Below are 15,366 nucleotides of genomic sequence, written 5' to 3'. Positions count from 1 at the left end.
TAAGTGAGCATGCCCATCCCATGCCTCTCACGGCCACCCTGCTCTCTGCTCTGCTTGGCTTCGTGGGGCTTCTGTCCCACTGACAGCCCCCTGAGGCTTCCCCTGGGCTCAACTGGGGATAAGAACGGAAAGGAGGGGAGGTGGGATGAGGGAGAGGGTTTTCTCTGGAGGTCCTCCCAGGTCGGCCCCCCACTGTGGCCATGCTGGAGAGGGGCTGCAGGTCTGGGGTCCTGTCAGGTGATGTTGGGTAGTGAGGCACCATCTGTGTGTGTGTGTGTGTGTGTGTGTGTGTGTCTGCACACACGTGCTGCTGCGTCTGTCACGAGCAGTCCCCTGTCCTTCCTGCCGCTCCGCTGCATGTCTGTGGCACGTGTGGGCGCTCCTGCGGCTGTAGTGTGCTGTCCTGCGCAGGGGGGCCGGGTGTCATGGACGTGCGCTGCCTCACACCTGTCCTGCGCATGCAGCTGCTCTGCGTGGGCATGAATGCGGCCTGGTGTCCGTCTGACTCATGGGCTTGGTCAGTCTGTGCAACCACCAGCCTTTACCACCACTCAGCCATCCCTGAAGCCCGCCCAGGTTTCTCTGGGTTTCCTCAGGAGAGCAGAGCTGTGTGTGGGAGTGGTGAGGGGCAGTGCCAGAGTCTCACCCTCCAGGGCATGGGTGGATGGGGCAGTGCCCAGAGCCAGTGTCGGAGGCTGTCAGGGATGGGGCAGTCTTCCCTTTGCCGTGAAAGGCTGCGTTTCCTCTGGTGGGCTGCTCTTGGAGGGCCCATGGAGCGAAGAGGGCCACTGGTTTTACTTTCTCCCCCAGCAGGGCCCTGGCTCTGACCCTGGGGGCCAAACAAAATGGCCGCCGTAATCCTCGGAGCCCACCCGTCTTTCTTCCGGTGGCCCTACGGCTACCCAGCCCCAAGCTCCGCCCCCAGCGTCCTCCCGGCCCTCGGCCGCGCTCCCCTCCGCCTGTCCCCGCGTCTCCTGGCGCCCACCCACCCTCCAGCCCCAAGCTCCGCCCCCAGCGTCCTGCTGGCCACCGGCCCCGCTCCCCTCCGCCTGTCCCCGCGTCTCCTGGCGCCCACCCACCCTCCAGCCCCAAGCTCCGCCCCCAGCGTCCTGCTGGTCACCGGCCCCGCTCCCCTCCGCCTGTCCCCGCGTCTCCTGGCGCCCCTCACCTGGCCTTGACCCCCTCTCCCTCCGCAGGCTCTTCAGCAGCCTCGGTGAGCTGAGCTCCATCTCAGCGCAGCGCAGCCCCGGGGGCCCGGGCAGCGGGGCCTCCTACCCGGTGCGGCCCGGCGGCCGCTACCCCGTGGCGCGGCGCGCCCCGAGCCCAGTGAAGCCCGCGTCGTTGGAGCGGGTGGAGGGGCTGGGGGCGGGCGCGGGGGGCGCGGGGCGGCCCTTCGGCCTCACGCCTCCCACCATCCTCAAGTCGTCCAGCCTCTCCATCCCGCACGAGCCGAAGGAGGTGCGCTTTGTGGTGCGCAGCGTGAGCGCACGCAGCCGCTCGCCCTCGCCGTCGCCGCTGCCCTCGCCAGCGCCTGGCCCCGGCCCCGGCCCCGGGGCCCCCGGCCCGCGCCGGCCCTTCCAACAAAAGCCGCTGCAGCTCTGGAGCAAGTTCGACGTGGGCGACTGGCTGGAGAGCATCCACTTGGGCGAGCACCGCGACCGCTTCGAGGACCACGAAATCGAGGGCGCGCACCTGCCGGCGCTCACCAAGGACGACTTCGTGGAGCTGGGCGTCACGCGCGTGGGCCACCGCATGAACATCGAGCGCGCGCTCAGGCAGCTGGACGGCAGCTGACGCCCCCTCCCCACGCCCCAGCCGCGCCCTGCCGGCAGGGCTCCCCACCCCCACCCCCGGGCCGCGGGCTCGGCCCGCCCCCCACAACGGCGCCCGGGCCAGGAATGTTGCATGAATCGTCCTGTTTGCTGTTGCTCGGAGACTTGCCCTGTACATTGCTTAGTGCCCTCCCCGGCCGGCGAGTCCCACCCAGCACACGGTCAGGAAGGGCGAGGGCCAGGGAGGCTGGAGCGGGAGAGGGTTGGGGGTGGGGTGCTCCGGCCTGACCATCTCCCGCACAGCTCCTGGTGGCTACTCTCTCAGAGGGGGGGAACTAGTCCAGCATGCGAGGTCAGGACACACCTTGGTGACTCGGGGGGAGGGGGGAGACTTGGGGTTCTCGGTTGGGGGCCTAGGAGCCCCCCTGTTTTGCATATTTTAATCCACTCTATATTTGGAACGAGAAAAGGAACAAATATCTCTGTCCTTAATAGCTTCCCTTCCACTCCCCTACAGCCCCCCACTGGTTCCGCTGCTGCTGCCCAGTCTTCCATCTCTGGCCCCTCACTGCCACTGCCACCCCACATGGGGCGGGGGACGCTCCAGCTGGTCTGGGGTTGGCCAGGGTCCTAGTAGCCCGCCCTGGGGCCCCGGCTCGGCCCTCTCCCCTCGCTGAGCTGTAGTGTGCCCCACCGACCCTTCAGGTGCTGCGTGGAGGAGGGGCGGCAGGCAGCGAGTCCTGCTGGGCACTAGCAAGGTCAGGTGGCCTGGGAGACCATTGCCCTGGGGAGGGGCAGAGCCCTGGCGTCCGCCCCCCCGGCCAAGTCCCTCACAGGGCCCCTTCCCAGGAGGGGTCTAGCCTCCTCCCCACACTGTTGGGCAACCACAGCAGAGAAGCCTCCCTGCCTCAGACCCCAAAGTCTCCTGTTCCTGCCCTGTGTGTGCGCACATGTGCGAGTGTGTGAAACTCTGGGTGCGGCTGAGTGCATCGGAACCCTGTGTGTGCCTGATTGGAGCGTGGTCCCTAGGGGCCACTCTGGAATAGTGTGGGGGTTTCAGCAGTGTGCACAGGGTGCATGTATGGGTATGTGCCTATGAAAGCACCCCATCTCCACTTCCAAAGAAAGTCAGAGGCACCCTAGGACCTGCTGTTTGCCCAGCCTGTCCTTCCAGAGCCTCCTCTAGCCTGGGCAGGCCTCCTTGGTGAAGCTCTGCTGCTTGGACAGGCTCCCAAGGGCCCTTGGAGGCAGTGCCCTCCCCCCCCAACCTTGGGCTTCTGGGGGGATCATAGAGGACCCCTAGAGTCAGGCCACCGCAAGCCCTGGGGAGACACCCCAGAGGACACCCCAGCCCCCCTTACTGTGACTCCTCACACTCAGCAATGACCTGTGGGGTGGGGGGCCCTGGGACGTTTTTAAACCTAGGGTTTGGAGTCTGGACTAAGCTCCATCCACGTCACTCACAAGTTTCTGTTTATATTTCTAGCTTTTTTTAATAAAAAAAAAAAAAAACAGAAAACTGAAGTTTTCACAGCCCAGGGGCCTGGCACGCCGGTCTGTGCCCGCCTGCCCCGCCCTGGCCCACCGGCCCCATTCCCTGGGCAGAGTCACACGCAGTAACCCCTTCACCAACAGACCAGGTCACACACACAGCAGCAGTCACTGTAACAGACTGCCACGTACACACTCGGTCTCACACTCACCTGTGGGTTTTTGGTTCCGTTCAATTTGGGTTTTTAACTTTACAGGGTCAGTTCTGCTTCACCCCTCCTTTTGTATGGAGTTCCATCCAGGGGATTTCACCCCTGCTCCAGTCCTGAGGCCTCCTGACCCTGATGTTGTGATACACCCCACAGAGATCTATGTTTCTTATATTATTATTATTGATAATAATTATTATAATATTATTATGTAATAAATTTATAAGAAATGAAACTTTCTCAGTTGCCTGTTTGAAGAATTCGTAGGAGCACAAACTGCTGTCCCTTGGACAAACCTCAGACTTGCCACGAGTATCCAACCGCATGAACTGGTGACTCTCAGATGCTTGTCTCTGACCCGGTGTCCTTGTTGACCTCCACGTCCACATGCCAGGCTTCTCGCATCTCTTCCGGACTGCTGCTGGACCTCAGCCTGCGCTCCCTGAGCTGGAAGCTTTTCTGTCTGCTCATCAGCTCACTGAGGAGCCGTCCTGGGCTAGAAGTCCGGTTGCCCTCTGTGGCCCCTGCCTCCACCCAACCCCCCGCCCCCCACCGTGTGCCTTTCTTTCTGAATTCTGTTGCTCATCTTTGAACCCTCTCTTGTCTGTCCCAGCTGTCTTGCCCCCGTGGCTACTGCCCTTGTTCAGGCTTTCCTTCTGCCCTCTGAGCTGACAGTCATGTGAGCAGCCAGCTACTCCCAGCCAATGGTGTGGCACGTCTAGTGTGGCACTGGTGGGGGCTGGTCCGCCCACAGGAAGGGCAGAAGCACCTCAATGGGTGGAAGGCGGATTCACAGTGTGGTGAGCGGGTGGACATTTTCCCCCAGAGTGGGCCCAGGAGGCCCAGCGGGAGCTGAGAGAGGGCTGGGGCGGCAGTGACCCGCCGGTAGACACTTCAGGCGCCGGTCACAGGGCGAGGTGTTGGGAGGGCCCGTGCCTGCAGAGCCTGGCTGCACTGGGTCAAGGTGGGGATCAGATAGGACATGGTGATAGATGTGGACCTTCACTAGGGTTATTGCTGGGTCAGGGGTGGGGCCAGTGGGAGACGCCACCCGGAAAGTGAGGATCCCAGAGGGAGCAAAGTGGGTGGGAGAGGGATGGACTCCAGCGTCTTCACCGAGAAGAGGTAGGGGCAGGCAGAGGGGCCTAGAGGGAGCAAGTGTGGGTCTGCGTGGCCTGGTAGGGAATGGTGAAGGCCCTGGGAGGCTCAGGTCTGGAAAGCCCCACAATTTCAGATTTCCAACTTTTTCAAATTTTTAATTTTCACTTTCAACTGTGTTCATCAAACAGAAGAGGCCACGAAGGAAGTCAGGACATAGTGACCTGGCGGGGGGCTTGTCTAAGTGTAGGGGTGCAGGCGGGACCCTGATTTGCTCTGGGCCTGAGCGTGTGCTGGCGGTGGGGGGACAGGTATCCTCTGAGCTGCACGTGGAACCCTGGGTCGCTCTAGGCCTGGGTCAGAGCTTGGGGTAAGTACAGCTTTTCAACAGAAGAAAGGAAGAGCAAGGGCAGAGGCAGCAAGCCTTCCATGGAAACAGCAACACCCACTCTGGCTCCCAAGAGATTTGGGGGAGAAGATGAATGTCTCCCCATGCCTCAGAAGACGAGTCAGAACCTTCACCACCTGTGAGAGAAGATGTGGCAGAGGGAATCGTAGGTTCAGGGCTGGGGGAGCTGAAGCCCCAAGCACTTTGGGGCAAAGACATTCTCACTGAGGGCTGAGGTCCCCTCATGGCCTAAGGATGTCCTTTTGGGGCCTCTAAGCAACTCTCCAACACTCTTTCTAGAGCCTGGGGTAGAGGCTGTAGCCCTAACCCTAACCCTCACCCCAGCGGCCCCTGCCCGAGCTCCTGTGGACAACCGGGGATGGATGGACGAGGTGTCTCCTCTGAAGAGGGCCTCGCTGAAGAGGCTTAGGGATCAGGGTGAGGGAAGGTGGTGTGGGAGTAGAACTGGTCAGGTGGGCAGGGTAGGGGTTCGGAAGTGAGGAGCAGGAAGCAGGCTGGGGGTAAGCAGGTGGGGCTACGGGAGTGGGAATGGAGGAGGGCAGGGAGGGAGGTGAGGTGGAGGGGGGGTGGGGATGGGGAACCCCTCATCCTGCTCCCTGCGCTGGGAGCTTCACGTTGGCCTGAGTCAAGCCCCCAGTAGCCATTGGGACCGCATCTTCTGGGCCCAGAGTCCTAACTGTCTGGTACTTTCCTACCTCTCCCCTTGTGCTTTGGAACAGAGTGTAGAAGTCACTTTTATTTGAGATGTTTGCTTCTTCCATTAGGTTTAATGACAAAATTAAACCTGGGTGGGCCATGTTCCTATCCTGTGGCCACGGGGGCAGTTACTATGACCAGCAGCCCCTTCTAGAATCAGAAGTGAATGGGACTCTGTGGAGTCAGACAGTAGTTGTCTTCTAGAATCTAGGCATTGGGTCTTTAACTGTGTTATTGCATGACCCTAGTGTTTTGAAAAACTAGGTACTGCTTTTCATCTTGAAGCTTATAACATTTTCTTTAAAACATTTTTTTTAAAGATTTTATTTATTCATTTGAGAGAGAGAGGGAGAGAGAGAGAGAGAGAGCACAAGCAGGGGGAGAAGCAGGCTTCCTGCTGAGCAGAGAGCCAGATGAGGGACTCCATCCCAGGACCCAGAGATCATGACCCAAGCCGAAGGCAGACGCTTAACTGACTGAGCCACCCAGGCACCCTATTTTCATCATATGTTTAAATACTTGCAAAGGTTGTGATTTCTGGAAAATTGCACATATTAACATCAAAATAAATGTTTACATAATTCTGCTAAATGCTTCTCATGGACCTAAATACCATATCAGTTTTATGCCCATTAAAATCCTGTAAAAACTCCTGAATAGGTGTTTTCTTAAACAGTCAAAATTTTAATGATCACATCTTGAATTCCTGTTGCCATTTCTTGAACTATGATTCCAAAGCCTTTTTGGTTACTTTATCAGGCACAATCTGACACTCAGTTAAAATACGTGAGGCCTCCTAACACTCAGTGGGTGAGTTGCAAACTGTTAACACTCAGGTTGGTGAAATAGGACTTCCTGAACTTCAGGTAAAGGAGGGGAGACCACCTGACATGAAGGCTACAAAAAAAAAAAAAAAAAGAAAAAAGAAAAAGAAAAAGAAAAGGCCTTGGACACTTATATACAAGAGCAGGTAGGGAAGAAATATGTTCTGTGACACTCAGGTCTGAGAAGTAAAAAACCTACCATTTGGGGAAAGTACACAAGGGCCTTGAAACTTCCCTAGGAGACACACATCCTCCTTATACTCAGGTGGAAAACAGGGAGCCTTCCTGACATGCAGGTAGCAGCGATAAAAATCTTGTGACACTCACAAAGGTGATGTTATTGAGGCCCAATTACATTCATCAAGGGGAAATACAACTTGTTGCTTGGCAGGAATGTAAGTAATACATACCAAAAACTCAAGGGAGTTGGATCATCCTGCCTTGTCCCTCCCTGCTGAACAAAGATGAGAAGTCCTGGCCCAGTGTCAGAAGGTGGAGGAGGGACAGGAAAGTATTCCCCAAACAGAGAAGGCATTTTGAGACTGGAAAACCAAGCAGCCCACTCCATACCGTTTGCACGGAGTTTTATTCAGGGTAACTTATTGAGAGGTGGATTGGGCAGAGGACGATCCACAGCAGCTGCAGAGTTATTCTGCAACATCCAGACCTTAGTCCACAGATTTGATAGAGTGAGGGGACACGCAGAAGGACACTGTAGTGAGATCAGAGGGTTCACATGCATCTCAGAGGACTTGCATGCACCTAATTGACAGCTAACCTGTAATTAGGTCTTGTGCTACCACCTGTGCCTCAGCAAGGGAAAAGACTAGGTTATCTCTGACAGATTCTTGGGAGGCAAAAACAAGCCTCCTCCCATCCTGGCCTTGGCAGGCATTTCTGAGGTATACGTCAATCTCCAAGGCACCTGGAACACACAGCCCCAAGAGAAGTCACTGTGCAAACATGACCAGAAATGGAGTCAGTATTGTCAGCATTCCTACACCCCGTACTAGGAGAGGCAAGACCTTCTGACCTGCAAGAAGAGTAGACTTGGGGACACTCATGGAGAGGAAATGAGAGGTCTGACAATTAAGTAGAAGAGAGGGAGACACCAGACCTGCAGGTAGGCATGATATGACCTTGGCACATTCAAACAGGGGGAGAGGAGATCCCTTGGTCACTAAGAGAGAAGAGATGGAAACTCCAGATCTAGCAGAAGAGATGAGAGACAAGATCTCCCGACACTCAGGTAGGGCATAGAAGACCTCCTTATACTAGAATGGGAGATAGGAGATTTTGTGACCCTAAGGTAGGGGAGATGAGATCTCAGGACCCTCAGGAAGGAGACAGAAACCTTCAGACAATCAGGGAGCTGAGATGAGAATGTCAGACATCTACTGAGTAAAGGAGACCTTGTGATATTCAGGTGGAGAAGATAAAAGCTCATGACTTTTAGGTAGGGAGGGAGACTGTACTCAAGTAGGGGACATGAGACTTCCTGGTACTTCAGTATGGCCAAGGAAACCTCAGTGCGCTCATATAGGTGAGATGCACCTCTTGACCTTCAGGTAGGGGATAGAAAAGACCTCTGGGTTCTCAGGTAGAGAACATGCCACAAAGTGACACTCGGGTGGTAAAGATGAGGCCTTTGGCCTTGAGATGGAAGAAAAGAGACATCCTCAGATTCAGGAAAAGGAGATGATGGCTCCTGATACTCAGGTAAAGATATATAAGACCTACTGGATATTCAGTTGAAGGGTGTGTGACCTCCTGAAAGTTATGTGAGCTGAGAAAGTGTGACATTCAGTTAGAGAAGATAGTAGAAGAATAAAGCTCATTTCACAATCTGAAAACTCTTAACACTCAGGAAGAAGCTATGAGGTGTCCTGACACGCCGGCAGGCAAGGGACAACCTCTTGATGCTCAGATGGTCTGGTGGAGAACTTACACTCAGGGAGAGGAGGGGACACTGCCCTTCATGCAGGTGGAGGTGTGACCTGCTCACACTCCTACAGGAAGGTGAAACTTCTTAACATGCAGGTATGTGAGGTGAGCATTTGTCATCCTCCCGTCGGTGAGATGCCGTCTCCTGACAATCAGAAGAAATGAAACCTCAGGATATTCGGGTGATTGTGGTGAGAATTCCTGACCCTCAGGTATAGGAGACACATCTTCCTGCATGTAGGTCCCAGAGAGGAGACCTGGAGACACTCAGGTAGGAAACACCAGACCCTGTGATATGCAGCAGTGAATAGAAAGGTGGGCTTTGTAGTCCTAAAGTAGAGAAATTCAAAATGGCTCTTTGAAAAGTGTGCTGATAGTAGGTACTTGGAAGAGGGAAAGACAATTTGCCCTACACAGTGTTAAGGATCGATTAATCTGGTGATCCCGACACCCTGTGACCATTGACATGCTGCATCATCTTGACACAGAGGGACAGAGCTGCCCCTCACCCCATGACTTGGAACAGGAACTGTGGTTGCAGCTTGCATGAGGGGCAGACCCTGACACTGCACAAAACTGGATACTCAGACGATACGGAACCCTCGAAGGATAACTGGGAATGAAGATCCTGGCTTTGGGACAGAGGGAGGGGGCTGCATATGAGCCCCCATCACCCGAGGGGTGCAGAGGAGCCTGTACAGAAACCTGTGATCTTGTTTCAGCCTGGACCGGTTAAGCTAAAGGGCTCCTGCCTGGCCTGACTATTGGGGTGGGGGAGGGGGATGTAGCCATGCTGATTGGTCAGGAGGCCACAGAGCTTTGTGAGGTCACTGGGCTTCCAGGCCAGGCTGGGGCAGGAGTATGGTAGAGATGCTGCCAACTGCCGTTCTGCTGGCCTTGGCAGTGTCTGTGGTTGCCAAAGATAACGCCACGTGTGAGTAAGTGTCAGGGACACCTCTGGGGGGTGGAAAGAGTGTCTTCTGAATAGCAAGCCCCACCCAGACTCCCTCTGTCCAGGGCTAGGGAGGAGGCCAAGCTTGGGCCTTAGTAGTGCCCTGGGTCTCACGGGTGTGACCCACATCCCCAACTCAGACCATCCTTGCTTCCGGCTTCATCAGCCGAGAGACCCCAGGGCTGACCCCTGGGCTCCTATGCCTCCCGTAGCACAGACGCTGGGGTCCTTCCCTCACCTAGAGACTGACCTCACTGCCTCTTGAACATCAAGTCCCAATTTTTAGAAACCCCTTTCTTCCCACAGATACTGAGGTGCCCCCACCTGTGGCTGACCCCAAAGACCCCAGGGTATTGTCATGGCATTCTTCTAGGGTCCGGCCTCCACCTTAGACTCTGACAGCCCCCAAGGTACCCCCAAACTCTTGTGGCCACTCCCCAGTTCCCAGAACTTCCACCCCTGGACCCCCGCTGCTCCCCACACCTGGGATCACTGGACCTGCCTTGGCTACTCTCCCTCCTCCTGCCACCATCCAACCCCACATCGCAGCCCCAAGACCCCTGTGGCTGTTTCCTGAGTCTCCCGCCCAGAATTGGCTCTAAAGACCTCAAGCCATTACACCTCTCTCTCTCCACCTCTAGCCTCCCCCTCTGCCTCGGGACCTCCCATATTTCTAGGGCCCTTATCATCTGTCCTGCTTCCTACGGTGCCTTCTTTCCTCACCTTGTAGCTACACCCACAAGACCCCAGAACTCATACTCCTCAAAACCAGTTCCTGGAGCCTGCATCTTCCGGCTTCCCTACCGCCCTGACAGCACCTCTCCTCAGCAGCTCCCCCTCGGACCCTCCACACTCCCGGCTGCCCCACTCTGCCCAGCCCCCTAACCCTGCTTCCCCCATCGTGCAGGTGCGAGGACAGGCTGTGCCTCTTCTTGGTTTGAACTGTGCCCCTGGTCTCTCCTCAGTGCCCCCTGTGGGTTACAGTTCAGGCAGAACCCACCGGGAAGTGGCCGTATCGTCGGAGGGCAGGATGCAACAATCGGGGCCTGGCCCTGGATGGTCAGCCTCCAGGTCTTCACGTCCCACAATAACCGAAGGTACCATGCGTGTGGAGGCACCTTGCTGAACTCCCATTGGCTGCTTACTGCTGCCCACTGCTTCATCTCCAAAAAGTACGTGTGGGAGCGCGTGGAGGGAGGTCTTCAGAAAGCCTCTTCCCAGAAAGGGACATTCTCCAGGGCTCTCTGTGCGCAGTCTCCCCGGGGCTCTGGGCCTTGTGGCAACCAGACTGTGAGTGGGTGGGCCTAGGCCCTTGCTGGGGGAGGGCTCTGAGGGTCATGGTCACCGGAGGTTTCTGTCGAGCCCGTCCTTTCTGAGGATGACCTGGCTTGCCTCTGTGCCCACAGAAAAGTATATGACTGGAGACTGATTTTTGGAGCAAGGGAAATTGTGTATGGGAACGATAAGCCAGCGAAGCCGCCTCAACAGGAGAGATATGTCGAGAAAATCATCATTCATGAGAAATACATCCCCAGTTTAGAGCACAATGACATCGCTCTCATGAAGATCACCCCTCCCATTCCCTGTGGGCAATTCATCGGAACGGGCTGCCTGCCCCAATTTAGGGCGGGCCCACCTAGAGTTCCTCAGGCCTGCTGGGTGGCTGGCTGGGGATTCTTGAAAGAGAAAGGTGAGTACAGGAGGGGCTCTCACAGGGGTAGGGGCACTGCTGGTCATCCCCTCAGTGGTCTCTGAAGTGCAGGGGTCATATGTGGTGCCTAGTGGTGATGTCCACCAGAATGCGGGACACTGTCCCCTTTTAGAGCGGGAGAAACTGGCCGCCGAGTCCCCTGTCCACAACCTCACCACTGATGGCTCGTGTGGTCGCCGGGTGGAAGGGTGCATGCAGCCCCAGGAGAACCTGGGCATTTTTCGAATGGGGTATGGGCTGTGGCTCTATCTGGGGCCTGGAACCCCAGTTGCTACCTTCTGGAAATGGGGGATTGTCCCCTGAAACGGCACTTGGAGAAGAGCTCGAGATGGGGTTTTGTGGTTGTGGGCCAACTCCTCTCCTCTCTGGACATCCATTTCCCCATCTGCGAGTGCAAGGGCCATGTCATGTGGTCTCTGAGCTCTGAGACCCCAGAGCCCCGCCCTCTAGACCTCAGTGAACCTCAGCTCCACACCCTCACTGGTCACAATGCGAGAATCCACCCTCCCCATCCGAGTGACTTCCTTTTCTCTGGAGAGAGGGGCCAGGGTTCTTGGCAGGCCAGCAGTGGGCAGCAAGGGTTTGACGAGGAGGTTAGGCCTTTCAGCTTTCCACAGGTGACCACATGGACTTTTTACCCAGTCACATTGGGGATGAGAAGAGAGACTGAAAGCTCTTCTGTCCCTTGATAATGGAAAACTGAGGGCTCCTAATTCAAGGCACTTCAGTCATTTGGGGTTCAAAACTCAGCCTTTTCTGGTGACAAAACCCTGGTAGTTTCAGAATGCTTCCTGTAACACTTCTTCCCTCTCTCTAGGCTGCTCCCCTTCTCTGATTGGGTTGCTTCTCCTCCCGGGCACCCCTGTTTTCACTGGCCTCTGCTGGCCTTTCCCTCCCTGACCTGGGGTATCAACCTCTGTCTATTGATGTCCATAGCTCTGCTGATGCCTCTAGAGCATTCTTCTTGTCCCAGCCCCCAGCCTACCCTGCTCTGCCCACCCACCCGAACATGTGCACAGTGTCCCAGGGTTCTTGTCGTCCCTGGGGGGGCTGATCTCAGGGTTCCCACCTACACTACCACCCCTACCACCACCTTTGCTGTCCTATCTCTCAAAAGGATTATAGGCTCCCAGCTACACCCTGGACATCACACAAGACCTCTTTTGTTCTAGAATCCTCCTCAACTTAGTGGGATTTCTACCATCTTCTGGTGAATCCATCCCCCACTGGTAAGGCCAAGTCTTAAAGAAATCCCCAGCCTCCAAATTTCTGTGACATTCCTGCAGACCTTCCTTTTTCTACCTCCTCCTTGAGCCCATATGCTTCTGGGGTAGTCCTCCTTTTCTATTGAATTTCAAGTTCTTGTGGACTTTTTAGCATTTAAAGCCAAGGTGTTGGGATTGAGAAAACCCTGTTCTCTTCCAGGTCATCTGGCTCTTCCATAGATCTAAAAGATCACCATAAGCGACCAGGCCTGTTGTGGTGGTCATTTCCATGTCACCCCTGCCTTGGGGACAGTGCAAGTACAAAACTAACCCTTCTTGGGTGGTATGCAAAGTTGACCTGAAGGGCCTGGAGACGCAGTCCAAGCCACACAAACACACAGTCTGAACGCTGTGTGCCTAGCTCCATCCACTTTGCTCCACTTGGTTCTGGCTTCCCACTTGGCCTACACTGCCATGTTCCAAGTGTGATCCGCCACCTCTCCACCCGGATGCGGGCGATTTCAGACCCACCCACCAGGCTGTGGCTGGGCTGTGGGTGCGGCTGTGGTGGGGGGAGGCCACTTGATGAAGAGGGGATAGCTGCCCCTATAGCCAGGTGTGAGGTTGGCTGATGGAATCAAAGCCCGCGCTGGGCCTTTCTTAACCCAAAGGTCATGATGGAGCCTCTGGGGCTGTAAAGGATGTTCTGACCTGCCTTCTGGTTATTCCGACCACCTATGCCCCTGACAGGGTCTGTGTCTGTGGAGGCCATCCTGCAGCTCCTCCTTCTCTGTAACTTCAAAAGGGATGGGAGGTATGCGGGGAGGGACTCATCTGCCCAGCTCCAGCAGATCCTGTCCAGAACTGAGCTGAGGGGTTTAACGGGGGATAAAAAGCAATGACGGTGACTTAGAGCCGTACTGTGGGGAAATGAAATGTGTGTCCTGGATTTGAGTGTAGAGAGGAAAACCTTGGTCTGAATCCAAGCCACACCACATCCCTACCAGGATGTTTGGGCAAGTGGTGCTCCAAGCTCTTGATTGGAGGCAAGGTGAGTCACAGCGCTTAACACAGGGGGTCACTATGGGGTGTAAATGAGGTGACACATCCTGGCTGTAGCTGTGAATAATCATCTGGCATCAACACACATTCCTGCAGCCGCATCTGCTCATCCTCCATGCACTGCCCCTCCTCTTCACCTGCATATGCCTCCACCACCCCACATCCTTCACAAGTATCTGAGGAGAGGCCAGGGGCATTGGCTTTCATGGATTTTAGGTTGAAGTAGAGCATTTCAGGATGATGGGGGTTCCGTGGAGGGAGGAGGCAGGGCTTTCCCAAAACGTGTCTTCTGTGATTGCTGACCACCGAGCCGCCTGACTGTAGCCTACAGGATCGCACCTATACTGCAGGAGGCCCGTGTGAACCTCATCGACCTCGACTTATGTAACTCCACCCAGTGGTACAACGGGCGCATTCGTTCAACCAATGTGTGTGCAGGGTACCCTGAAGGCAAGATCGACACCTGCCAGGTAACTTCCCTTCGGGCGCCCCTTTCCCTGCGAACACCTCTTTTGTGAATCCCTGAACTCCACTCCCTCCAGGGCCCTGCTTCAGTGACCCTTTCCCTGGTCCCATCTTGTAGCAGTGAGGACGGGAGGTGATACCTGGGGCCCCTACAAAGAACCAGTCACCACACAGACAGCTTTATCCCACCGTGACACAGAGATCATACCACCCGAACACCACCCTGGAAGAGAATGCTTACCTCTCCTCACCAGAATACAAAACCTTCAAATCCACTTGTACACACATGCCCATGCATGCATAAAGCCTCATACGTGGACATATGGGTCGCTTTTCTTCCCTCCTCACTGCAAGGAGACCCGTGACAAACCATCCCCTTCTTCCATCCACCTGAAGCTGTTGATACCAACTCAAAGTTTACCACCACCACTTGTGTTCATGGCAGCAAGAAGCCATGTGACTGAAGAAACTGTCCTTCCAGAGCCTATGGCCCTTCTGGGCAGGGGAAAAGTGGCTCAGACAGAGAGTGACTTCTGTGTCCTTCTGGGCAGGGGGACAGCGGCGGGCCTCTCATGTGCAGAGACAACGTGGCAAACACCTATGTGGTCGTGGGAGTCACAAGCTGGGGGGTAGGCTGTGCCCGAGCTAAGCGCCCCGGAGTCTACACGGCCACCTGGCCCTATCTGAACTGGATTGCTTCCAAGATCGGTTCTAATGCCTTGCACATGGCTCAACTGCCCACCCCTCCCCATCCGACTTCTCAAGCAATCCCGGCTAGACAACCCTCTGCCCGCCCTTCTGCTCGCCCTCCTTGGTACTTCCAACGCCCTCCTCAACCTCCTCCCAGCCCCCCTGCATCTCGACCTCGACCTCGACCCAAACCCCCGGCCCCAACCCCACCCCGCCCCCTACCCCCACATGCTCCCCCACCTATCACTAAAGCTCCCCAAGTACTTTCTTTTGCCAAGCGACTACAGCAACTCACAGAGATCTTGAAGGGGAAGACCTTTTCTAATGCAAAGGGGTATTATGAAATGGAGACCACAGATCTCCCAGAACTGACCGCCGCCTCCTGATCCGACCCCACTCCCAACAGACCCAATGAGCCCTTTACTCCCAAGAAAACAAAGATGAAATAAATAAATATAAATATAAATATAAATATATATATATAATATGTATATATATATCTATGAAGAGATGCTTTCTGGACTTCTTCCTACCTGCCCTCCCTGACTCAATCAAAATCCTCCCCCAGCAAATCTGTCCTCCCTCTGTCACCCTCTAACAAGGTGGAATTGCTTGTATGTCAGTGGCAATTGTGGTTTCCTAAATCTTGATTTTTGAAGTTGGAACAAGGAGATCTGGGGTGACAGGCCAGGTATGGTCTGGATCTCACACTCAGAGTCTCTGCTTATTAAATCAGTGCAGATGGGCCCTGGAGCACTTCTGTGAGGTGAGGTGACTCAGAAGGAGGGGTGTGGGTCTGAGTCTATTGGAAGAATGACCCCAGTCTGAAGTTTTGTAG

The 15,366-nt window shown here is 55.5% G+C and overlaps 2 protein-coding genes across 3 annotated transcripts in view; both read left to right on the top strand.

Moving 5' to 3' along the window:
• SHANK3 (SH3 and multiple ankyrin repeat domains 3) overlaps positions 1–3,707 on the top strand; it is a 51,266-nt gene extending 47,559 nt beyond the window's left edge. For both annotated transcript variants that reach the window (XM_027592746.2, XM_027592747.2), the window contains one exon: positions 1,197–3,707. In XM_027592746.2, coding sequence (XP_027448547.2) covers positions 1,197–1,794 — 598 coding nt within the window. In that variant the 3' untranslated portion in view covers positions 1,795–3,707. The remainder of the gene's footprint in view (positions 1–1,196) is intronic.
• A 5,583-nt stretch (positions 3,708–9,290) lies between these two features.
• LOC118355967 (acrosin-like) lies at positions 9,291–15,003 on the top strand. Its single transcript, XM_035721784.1, has 5 exons — positions 9,291–9,381; positions 10,361–10,567; positions 10,802–11,085; positions 13,698–13,843; positions 14,390–15,003. The coding sequence occupies exons 1-5, from the start codon at positions 9,305–9,307 to the stop codon at positions 14,912–14,914; spliced, it is 1,239 nt and encodes a 412-aa protein (XP_035577677.1). The 5' UTR covers positions 9,291–9,304; the 3' UTR covers positions 14,915–15,003.
• The last annotated feature ends 363 nt before the right edge of the window (positions 15,004–15,366 follow it).

This window comes from Zalophus californianus, chromosome 9, assembly GCF_009762305.2.
Source record: "Zalophus californianus isolate mZalCal1 chromosome 9, mZalCal1.pri.v2, whole genome shotgun sequence".
Classification (NCBI taxonomy): domain Eukaryota; kingdom Metazoa; phylum Chordata; class Mammalia; order Carnivora; family Otariidae; genus Zalophus; species Zalophus californianus.
This window is presented reverse-complemented; position numbering and strand designations above follow the sequence as displayed.